General features: G+C 38.0%; 1 protein-coding gene across 15 annotated transcripts in view; it reads left to right on the forward strand.

The window, feature by feature from the left end:
* The window catches only part of arvcfb (ARVCF delta catenin family member b), a 201,064-nt gene extending 189,499 nt beyond the window's left edge, over nt 1-11,565 (forward strand). For 14 of the 15 annotated variants that reach the window (XM_077560509.1, XM_077560507.1, XM_077560508.1 and 11 more), the window contains 7 exons: nt 1,634-1,784; nt 2,048-2,240; nt 3,387-3,498; nt 4,166-4,253; nt 5,551-5,642; nt 7,351-7,463; nt 8,931-11,565. In XM_077560509.1, coding sequence (XP_077416635.1) covers nt 1,634-1,784; nt 2,048-2,240; nt 3,387-3,498; nt 4,166-4,253; nt 5,551-5,642; nt 7,351-7,452 — 738 coding nt within the window. In that variant the 3' untranslated portion in view covers nt 7,453-7,463; nt 8,931-11,565. The remainder of the gene's footprint in view (nt 1-1,633; nt 1,785-2,047; nt 2,241-3,386; nt 3,499-4,165; nt 4,254-5,550; nt 5,643-7,350; nt 7,464-8,930) is intronic. The other variant, XM_077560506.1, reaches the window with a different exon arrangement.
* The last annotated feature ends 345 nt before the right edge of the window (nt 11,566-11,910 follow it).

The raw sequence follows: 11,910 nt of genomic DNA on the forward strand, positions 1-11,910 counted from the left end.
TTTGTTTTTGTTTTTTTATATTTCAGATGGATAGGTCATGAGTTGAGAAATCAATGCTTGGGATACATCCAAAAGCAAAAGGGTCACTCTTACTAGTAATAATTAACTCATTCACTCCCAGCCATTTTTACTGAAGCAACCCCCTTTGCTCTGTTTTACTGGATTTTGACAGATTTTTCAAGAACAGACAGACATTCACAGAACATTGTGTTCTATTGCTCTAAAAACATGGAACCTACCAAAAGAAAGATTAGAGTCTCTTCTTTCATCAGGAAAAAAAAAAGTATATTTATATCTGTTTCCGTTTTGCAGCAATTAGCATTAGAATATAGCTAAGTTTTATAATTATTTACAAAGCTGTTCAAAACACTATGGAAAAGAGCTTGTTGCGACATGGCCCTGGTTGATCTCTTATACTTTGCTTCCAACTGCTGGCTGTTTTTTTGTAGTAACTACCATTGCTTTAAGTGACCTCTTCAAGTCAGACGCTGCATCAAAGCCTTCTGTATGCTCTAGCATAAAACAAATAAAAAACGTATAAATATGTTTTTGGGAACATGGCAATATTTAAAATAGATCGTTTTTATAACTTTTTGGGAGCAAATGAGTAAAAAAAAAAAACATACTGTGAAATTGAATGAGATAACGATAGAGATATCTTAAGTACAAAGTGTAATTGATTAATTCTAATATCACTAGTATGTTGTGAAACTAATGCACACATCACTGTTAGATGTTTGTCTCTGACGATAGATGAGATGAGAAAGTCCGTGGCCAGGACCAGACATTTATTCCAATTAAAGCAGCAGGAGATATACTGAGAGGCTGCCTGGCTTGAAAGCAGCTGTGAATTATGAACAGGAAAAGCTCATTGTTAGATTCTAGCAAAGACTACGCTGTTTTTTATACACGTGTATTCAGCCCACAGCGGCCATCAGGGCAGTGTGACCTTTCAGTCGTATGACATTGTCATCAGCAGGCACCTCCAGCTACTTTGGAAGAATCACACGAGTGGTTAATTTTAATCCATCACTTATTGTCACATTTTATCCTCTCGATAGTTTAGCTGGAGTGATTCCCAGCAAAGGTGGTCATTTTGAGGACAAATCCTTTTCTCCCTTGCTACATTTTTCCTGTGCAAGCTGATCAGCAGGTCCCCAGGCCAGATTCTGCAGCAAGTAGAGCTGCTTATACATTTGTCACATCTGGCTGCTGGGCTAAGCCTGTGCTCTCTCTTTTGGCTTAGCTTGTTCTCAAAATTCTAACCTATAGCCAGCCACCTTTGCTTTTTGGTGTCGCTGGTGCTGAACGTTTTAAGGGGCACTACTGCCATCTTGTGGCTTGAATCCATCCAACAGATTACTTTTCAAGGATAGGTTTGAATATTAATGCTTCTTTCACATCCTATGTATATTTTATTTTACAAAAATGTCATGGATAAAATTGGACAATTTTAAATGATTTTATAAAAATGTCTGTTAGAGCCCCTGTGTGGTATTTTGAGTTAGCCATAGTTGTCAGATTGTTCCATCTTAGTATTAGTTAGAGACCCCGGGCCATCCCAAAAAGTAATAAACATATAAAATGCACTCACATCCGACGCTCTGTGTGTGTTTCTGCACCCCTCCCGCAGTGGTCCAACTACATCCGAGCCACAGTGCGTAAAGAGAAAGGTCTCCCCATACTGGTGGAGCTGTTGCGCTCCGATTCCGACAAGGTAGTCCGGGCTGTGGCTATCGCCCTGCGCAACCTCTCCATCGACCGCCGCAACAAGGACCTCATTGGTAAACACTCAAGCATAATGTCAACACACACTCAATACTGTAGGGGTTTTATGTAAGGCCCTTTTTTTACCCAACTTTTGAATGTGTTCACAGATAAAGTAACATTTTGTAAGGTATTTTATTGATTATCAAGCGGACACTAATTGTTCTGCCTAATCATTTTGGATTCTTGTGTTTTAGATTGTGCCTTCAGGAAGAGAAATGCAGTTCCATTCCTTTTCACTTATTTTTATTGACAGTATTTTTTTTTCATGTATTAATAGGAAGTTACGCCATGCGTGACTTGGTCAGTAACTTGCCCAGCGGACAGCAGCGACCAGCCAAGAACTTGGAGGAGGACACTGTGGTCGCCATCCTCAACACCATCCACGAGATTGTCACAGACAGCTCTGAAAACGCCCGATCTCTCATTCAGGCCCAGGCCATCGAGAAGCTAGTCGCTATCAACCGGACCAGGTGCCCCTACATTTCTTTCTTTCATCAGCATGAGGATTTATCAAAATAAAATGTAGTCAGTCTGTAATAGCGGTTGCCTGCCATCATATTTTTTTATCATGTCATTGATATTTTTTTCAGTACAGTACTATACTGTAACTTTTAAAAATTACAGAAGGGAATGCTTTGCAAGAATCTATATCCACCCACACTGGACAGCTCATGCTCTGAGTTTATTAACATTTGGCCCCAGCACAACATGCATGGTTCTCCATGGTGGGAATTGAGCAGTGCTTGCAAATAATCATGGATCTATTTGTGCGCGATGGAATAATTCCCCACTCTTGTTCCCCCTTTGATAGTGCGGCCTCAAAAATTGTTCTAGATCCTGCTGGAGTCCTGCTTCTCACCCTTGTTCTCCCTCACTTAACAAAGCTGTGCGTTAACAAATAGAAGGCAATTTGAATCAATTAAGGTGGCAAACTCATTTCATTCAGTGCACTCATCTGTTGCTGTAAAGCGCTTTTGCTTCCTCCTCAAGCCAAAAACACATGAATAGCGACTAGTCGATGTCATCTGTGGAGTAGTAAAGTCGACTAGTTTGTGGAATCTCCACTCTGAAAATGCTCTCTCACCTTTTAATCTGCTGTACATATTTATGCATATTCTTATATTTGATACTTCATATTTATATTCATAGGACATGTATTTTATGGCAAAGGTCGAATATGGAACAGAAATATTTTCCCCCTCTCTCTCCCTCTCTCCCTCTCTCTCTCTCATCCAACCATTCTGCCATCCATCATTTTGACAATACTTAAGGGAGATATTCAAATTAGTGTCACCCCTTTCCAATTCTAAAGTGTGAAAAAGAAAATTCCACCACAATTTTAATCTATGCCCTTCTCAATGTTGGAATAAGATGACATATTGATCACACAAAGAGCCACTCTAAATGAATAAATATGCAGTTTATCCACATACAAACTACTTAGGAGTCATTGCACATCTCATGAGATTGTGTTACTTTCAAGTGAAAGCTCTTCTATGTGTAATTAATGCTGGTGTTTCACAAGTAGCTATTACAAGGAGATATGCCTTTGAATTAAAAACACACTTGTTGCTAGCGTAAATTATTTCCACTTCTTTTTTTTTTTGCCCCCGCAGCCAGTCAACCCGAGAAACAAAAGCCGCATCTCATGTCCTGCAGACTGTGTGGAGTTATAAGGAACTACGGAACGCTTTGACAAAGGATGGCTGGAACAAGAGCCATTTCCAGGTACGGCATATGTCAGTGGATGTCATTCTTCACATTTAAGGTTGCAGTCCCTTGAAACACAACTTTTGAAAACATATCCTGCCTAGACAAAATTCTATTCATCAATTTTAGTTTTTTAGTTTTATTATTTATGTTTTATTGTTAGGCTATCTATATTTGTGGTCATTGTTTACTGTCCGTGTAAAATAGCGCATTGCAACTTATTGAGTGTTTCAAATAATTGTGTTACTTGACCGTTTACTGTAGCTAAATGAGAGTGCAAACTAGCAATATTGTCTTTTTAAAGGCAGCAAGCTCGATACATCTTTAGTACTGGATTTCATGAGCTTGTGCAGCTGTGGCTACGAAAGAAGCTGAAACTGATGGGAGCTTATCGCTGGCGTCGGGCCGTAACCTTGTACCTCCAAAGCGATCATTAACATTGCAACATCAATGAGAGCAAGCCATTCTCAACACTTGTTATTTGTAAAAAAAAAAATAACAACCACACATGTGGACTGACCAATACTATAGATTTCTGAAAAAATATTGAATTTACCAAATTGTGAGTTATGAGGTTTCAACCCGATGCCAGTGATATGCAGAATATTACCAAATAACTGAACAATGTTTAATTTACACAAAATTAGCAGCAATAATAAAATGTGTAACAACAATTCTCTTTCAGCCGGCGGTGGCAACAACCCCTAAAGGAACCAAGAATGGCAAACCGGGTTATGATGATACAACGCTGCCCCTTATGGAGAAGAACCAAGGTCAGACAGACAAAACGTTTCACTTGTTTGGAGGAGCCATTTGGCAGAATGAGGCAATAATAACCACAAAAGGCTTCTCACCAAAATGAGCTGACATTATCATTCAATTCACATACACAAAAAGAATAATCTCCTTGACAAATTTGAAGGAATTAAGATCACATGAGGGTCGAGTTTCTCATTTGAAGCATATTCACTGTTGCTGTATTGTGAACAAATCCTATTAAGAGACCAAAACAGACAAATTGACTGGTAACTTTAAGCCACTTTGTGCTAATCTAACCCGAGGCAGTATCTGAACAGGTCATGAATGTTCTTCTATTAAGTCTCCTTACAAATTGAAGAAGTTTAACCAGCACCGTAGTAGTTAGTAGTTGAAGTACTTTAAATGCGTTGACTTCAAGTCAATCATTGTGACCTCAACATGGTGGCCGAGGGTCAGTAGGTGTAGTGCAAATTGATGCTGTGTGTAGGGCCCCTCTCTTGACAAGATGTTGGCATAGGCTGGGCCACCCCAAAAAATCACTACACACTCACTACATCATACATACAACAAATCTCCTGTGGTTTGTTTGTTAAACTATTATTTGAACTTGCTTCCCTATTTATAAAGATTTACCCGCCTTCTTGTTTTCCTGATATCCTGAGTAATGATATAGCAAAATGCGACTGTTGCATTTCTAATGTACAGTAATTTCTGGACTATAAGCCGCTACTTTTTTCACTTGCATTCAACCCTGCGGCTAATACAAAGGTGCGGCTTATCCTTCAGATCACAATGGGGCGCACTATAAAGGAAGCGTAAGAGCGTCAGGCAGAGCAAAACAAACCAAGTGAGCCCAAATACAGAAGGAGAGCGAGAACGAGAGCGAGACAATTTGCGCCCTGATTATGGAAAAGAAAGTAGCGGGAACATTAAAAGCACCTGCGGTTTACAGTCGGGTGCGGATTATATGTGTCGCAAACACGAGTATTCCCCAAATTTAGCTAGCGCGGTTTATAGTCCAGAAATTACTGTAAATAAGAAATGTTACATTTAATGAGCGTTCAGAGTAATGCATTTGAATTGAGTACATGCCTTATAAGGTGAAGAACATTGATGACCCGTCTTATCTCCATCAGGTAAAAATAAGAATGCAAATATTGTGTGTCCAAAAGTCAAGTTAAATAATTTGTAGGAGCTGTTGTGACCATGAAATTGAATAACATGCATCATGTATTTTCTACTTAAAGCAAGTGAATGCATCATTTGTTCTTATCCGCAATGAAGTTGACCACCCTTCTCCGACCTCATTAGATGGTTACTCCACCATTGACCAGAGGGACAAAGACTGCAAATACAAGACAGGCGACAGTTCAGTGGACCTTTCAGAGCGGGAGCCATTAAAGGTGCCAGCACAACTTTTCTTGTTTCCAGAGGGATTAGAGCATAGAGGACAAAGTAACGGTGTCTCATTGAAATATTGTCACGTCCCCTGCCCAACCTCCCTCTTTCTGTTGACTTATTTCCACATTTTCAGTGGAAGATTTTAATCCTATCAATTCTTTAAAGAGGATGAAATGTGTCATTCCTGTTCGTTTATGAGTCTGTCTGCAGCTGAGGGCTGTGAATGCCCTCAGATCTGTGAGCCACTAGTTAATTAAGTGGAAGCTTTTGGAGTCCGTAAAGTAATTAAGCTCGCACCGATTAAAATAGCTGCCAACAACTGCCTCTTATGGAACACACCCTTTCTTTGGCAATGAGAAGACCGAGGCTATATCAAATGGTTGTCTACTGAATTCAGCTTGCTAGAGTGTGTTAATTGCAGAGCTCGGTGCAAATGCGCCCTCAAAGTACTGTAGCCGTCAGAGGACTCAAGTACACTTCATATATGTTATCCAATCCGCTGTTAAATGAATGGGACTCACCCCCTGGTACAGTCAAATGAATGCAACAAATAGACCCTTATGTCCTCGAGGCCAGTTTTTCCCAACCTTTATTGAGACATTGGTCACATTTCACATTGAAAAAGTCTCACAGCGCACTACTATAGGAAACATGTCACAACCAGGAATATTGAATGATGATCTCATCTGAATGTACTCACAAATTGACTACTCAGTGTGAATTGTGTGCTTGTTTAATTGAACACAAAGCTGATGTACTCACAGGAAGACTTATTTTGTTGTATAAACACACGTTAATTGTACCTTCTGCTATCTATGGAAGAACATTTAATTACCCCGCCCATCACAATGCATCACTGGCATACATGAACAATTCAAAACATGTAGAATACTTTTGAGACAAATTGAACTGATCATTTCCTGCTTCTCAAGACATTCTGGTTGGGAATCACTGATCTCTGCATCTCTTGGACTTTTGCGTCCTGCTGTATATGCTGTATATGAAGCTGTAAAATACTCCTTGCAATATGTATGGCAATCATATTTATGACAAAATTAAAAAAAAAAAAACAGACAGTATAGTAGATTAATTGCTGAATTGGCCCAATAAGTGTCTTAAATTCATTAATTATAAGCAAACCCAACATCAAAAGTAACATTTTTATACCATCAACATTTTATTTATTAGGTTGGGAACATACATATTAGCCTCTGTATACCTATAAGGGGCATAAATAAACTTCTGAAGTAAAACCAACCTCAGAAGAATTGTGAAATTAAAATGAATTTATTTGAAGTTTTTTTTTTTAAGCTGGCATTATTAAAGATGGTCAAAAATTAAAACACTATCAACTAAACTGCACTTAAATTTGTGGAAGTTTTGCTCTTTTTTGGGGGCACTTTTAACCTATACAAGTTTTAGCACTATACCTGATGTTTATTTTGGCTCTTATATTTTAAATCTGCTATGAACCAACCAAAGATGTTCCAGATAGCAATGCAAGTTGTATCCATTAATACTAATCTCTCCTTCTTTCTTTTGCACGTTGCTACTGTATGTGTTCTTTCCCTTTGTAGCTTGTGAACAACAAGACATTAACACCTGCTTCTCTCTGTATTTGGCTGCATGTGAATATTTGAGTGTATTGGTCCAATGCATTGACCTCCTTTTGTTTTGCTTTGTGTTTTTTAAACCCGTCCTATTGCACAGAATGACACAAGTAGGAAACACTATATCAGGACTAATAGGCCTGCGGTCAGTCTGGTGGACGCTTGTGATGTTAAGCCACAGCCCGTTGATTCCTGGGTCTAAATGCATGCATGGTAGGTTTGAAAAAGAAAATCACAAAGTAACCACCCTCACCCCTGAGTTGGACTGTAGTCAACCTTCCCATTCCTCATTTGCTCATGGATTCCATCTAGTTTCCTCTCACCTACACTCAATGTCTTGCAGAGTTTCTGTCACTGAGCACCCTCATCAGACGTGTCACATACAACACCAATTTTTCATACTGCTCTTGAATTCGATGTGCGTTTCCCTTTCAACAATGCAACTGACCTAATTTGGCACCTCAGGAAGCAAACATACAGCATTAACAAAAACAAATTTGAATTCTCGCCTTTGGAGAAGGTGCACGCAAGTCAACAGGCTTTCGAGTGTGATTGCGGTTCAGCAGCTGCTGCCTGATTGAAATGTGCACCGACGTCCACTCGTTGCCTCCCCTGACAGCCTTTGCTGAAATTGATGGCAAATGATGAAGGGGGGTCATTTGCCAGCACTCCACATGAATGCTCCTGGGGAACCCCAAATCAAAAGGGAAAGAAAGAATAAGATATGCATATTGTGAGATACACATTATGAATTACTCTCCTACAGTGTGTCACTGCTCAAGATACGGGAAGGTCAATTATTTGTAAAGCAACATGTTTAAATCAAAAACCTCTTAAGACCTGCACATTTAATATGTTGGGTGACAACCATTTTCATGTCCAGAGGTCCCAATTGTGCCGTTGCCATGGTATGAGTCTGTTTTACATTTTCAGCATTTATTTGTGCCACATTCCCTCTGTTGACCAGCTCACGTGTCCCAAACGTCATGTCTGACCTTCATGTTTTTCTCCACATGACGAATTATCATCTTTTCTTTCTGTATTTCCATCTTCATCCTACTGTATCACAAGAAATGATGTATAGTGGCTATGGTGGTTTATTTTCTACTCTCATGCCACAATTTGTCCTCAAATACAAGGATATGCTGCTTCTCTTTAACCCCAATGCCATTTAATGGACTTATTATGAGTTTGATCTGGTTTGAACTAAAGGATGTTCTAGTGCTTAATTATTATTTTTTTACCACCACCACCTGTTTAATTAATATTGTGTTGGTGGAATAACATTTACATTAGCAGATAAATCCACCTGTGATTTATAGGCGCTCTACTGCCCTCTGCTGTCAACTGAAATTAACGTGAAAGTGCCCTCAGGCTGGCATTGTGAACATCACGGGTCACCTTTTTTTTTCTTCTTTTTAGTCAATTTGGTCAGTTGATGTTAACGCAAGCTCAAGGACACTTTTGATTTTCAACATCAATTTTAGTCGACAGAAGGGGGCAGTAGAATAACAAAATGGCAAAATGATTGAAAACAGTTGGATTCATCTCAACTCAATTTATTCCACCAACATAATATGTATCAGAAGAAGAAATATTTTTGGGGACTTGAGCCTCTCCTTTCAGCCACCTGTATGTGTCTCCTAATATGTTTCTTCTTGTTTTGTTCATGCACTCCAGGCTTAAAACGACCAAGCGACAGAGTGACACCACAGGAGGAACTCTCACATCACCACTGCCATTTCATACGGAGCTCGTTTGGAGTTGAACTTTGTACAGATAGCAGATTAGAAAAAAAATAGTAATAATCTTCATGATCAGAACAACGACTACCCAGCAGCAGCCAGCAATTTTGCTTTTCAAAAAAAGAAAAGAAAATGAAAAACATATGGAGTGACTATTCCTACTACTTCTACATTTCTACATTCCCACTGGACAGCATGTGAATTTTTCAGTGTTGATTCTTGTTGAGATCTACAGGTGACATCAAGGTATTCAAGGTTGACACTATTGGCAAAGAAATGGATGATGTGAGAATGGGATGAGGGAACTAAAGGGCAAATGAACGTGTGGTGAAAGGAAACTTGGCACAAGAAGGAATACTTTTGTTTTGGCTTTGTTTTAAATCTGGAAGTTTTAAAGGTTGTCAGATTTTTCCCAAGTAATTTCGATTTGTTGTGTAAGTTTGGTATTTTGATGTGGGCTGGTGTGGATTGATTGATTGATTGATCACTCACTGGTTGTTAGTTTTGGTTTTGGTGGGGTGTGAAAGAAAATAGCATTGTGGATAAACGTCTTCAAGCCACAGCCCATTTGGTTCACTGTGGTTGAAAAAAAACTGCACTGAAATGCTTTGGAATATGAGGTTTATTTTATAAAGTGAGGATTTTGCAAGTTGTTCTCTGGACAGTAGAAGGTGATGTTGAGTGGGCATCGAATGGAGCAACATCTCAACAAGATGTAAATGAACAACATCCGCACAGATGGGTAGAAAAGCAGTCAGCTTGTCACAACACAGTGTTTGATTCGTATGAAAGAAATTAAGGTATTTTGTTTATAAAAATATTGTTTTTGGTGATGAAAAGGCAGAATATGGTTATTTTGTTTAAAAAAAAAGAAGTCTATACCCGTTTTTTATTTTTGTCAATTTTTACAAACATGTATATTAGGGTCAAAATATGAAGAAAATGCCAATCTTGTAGTTGTATATTAATACCGCATTGTTTGGAAAACACATTGGATTGGAAGCAACTAACAGCCAGTTATTGCCAAGTTTCACACACTATCACTTATTTATATATTGTAAGTAAAAAGGATTTTAAACATAATTGCAGTGTTGTTTCATGAGGCATTTTTTATGACAACACTTGCAGTGGGTTCAAGGGTCAGAGGTCAAGAAATGAAACAAGTTATAAATAGAATTTTTACTATCCATTTTTCTTCCTACTATGTTACAATCAAGCACTCAATGCTTCTTAAAGTAAAATATTCTTGTGAGCATGAAAAAAAGTGTACAGATGTTCATATTGTTTTTAAGTGCCATTTTTTTCTGTTTTTGTGATATCAACTAATCCATCAATATGGAGCAAAAGAACAGCAGAATAGATATGAAGCTTTCAACACAAACTGAAAGGTCACACTGTATAAAGTGAAGTATAAAAAAAAAAACATTTATATAGTATATATTTTTTACAAAGTTTCAGGGTGGACAGGTTTGACTTGGAAAAACAGTGACATCAAGTAAATTTGCCATTTTCCCTCGTGCTTGGTAAGACCACACACCAACATCTGTGCTATAGTGTGTTCTCCAGCATCAGTCAGTCAGCATAAACTGCAGACGCAAATTCCGCATCACTCGTGTCATCCTGGCAAATGGCATGTGCCTGCATTGACGTTTTTCTTTGTGACGTGGTTTTATAAAAGCTTGCGTTTACACCGTGTTTACAAATATGTGTGTTGTGGTAAAATTCAATAAACTACAAATAAATGTATAACTCTTAATTCCAGAAGTTAAAACCTTATAATAATACCCTGCATCTTTATTTTTTTTGGATCCCTAGAACTGCGTGTTTTCATTGGACAGTACTGATTGATCTTGAGGAAAGGAAAAAAAAAGCGAGAAAAACAAATAACAGACTGTCTTTGACGGTCTCTGCAGCACCACAACCAAAGGAATTGTATTTAACATTCATTAGAGTTTATTGGTTTTCTGGTTGTGTAACACATTGATGAAATAAAAAGCCACATAACTGTACTGTTAAATACAAAAGGACACAGGCACACATTGAATCAAACCTACCTGTGTAGATAAAACTGATTCAAGTTTGTCAAAATAAAGTCAGTGTATATCTCAGTAGCCAATGTGTTGTATGCCTATCATGTGCCTTAATCTTTTCCATGGTAGTGAAAAATGTGTGTTTTGTATAACTTTATTCCTCCCCTTCAACTGCCATATCTCAAGAAGCTGTCAGCCTTCCCTTTCCTTCTTTCATCTGACACTTGCTGTATCATTCGCCCTCCCATGTTCCCTTGACTCCAAGTAGTTTAGATTGGCGTGGGGTTTCTGCCTTGTAATTCATTGTATAATAAACTTTTTCAAAAGTTAGGCTCATTCAAGATGATTTAATTTTTTCCTAGAGGAGTTCAATTGCTAATGCTTTAGTAGCGAGCAGAAGCAGTGCCACAGTGACAGAATGTATTACTTAATTTTACTAATACCCACATGCAAATATTAAGCTTGTTAAACATAACAGAAACATGATGGTTTGTAGAGTATACATTTGGTGTGTTTTCAATAAATCATGCCTGGAAAGAATGTGTCTTGCTTCTCTGCCTGTCTAAACCACCTATTTTCAGCAACTTTTATTTATTTATTTCAGTCGCTATTAGTCATTTTCGGGTTTAAAAATGCATATAGTAATATATGAGTAATAATTTAGAAAAAGCAATATAATACACTTATATATATATATATAAAAAAAAGGCGTTTCAGGAAATTATGTTTAATTTAAAAAGTAATTCTCAGGGGGAATGGGTGAAACAGTAGAATAAAGAATCAAATACTACTGTATTTGACGCCACGTAAAAAAAAAAATAATATATATATATATATATATATACTCGTAATTGCTGTGCCATAGTTACAGAGATAATTGTTGTA

This window comes from Vanacampus margaritifer, chromosome 3 (genome assembly GCF_051991255.1).
Source record: "Vanacampus margaritifer isolate UIUO_Vmar chromosome 3, RoL_Vmar_1.0, whole genome shotgun sequence".
NCBI lineage: Eukaryota > Metazoa > Chordata > Actinopteri > Syngnathiformes > Syngnathidae > Vanacampus > Vanacampus margaritifer.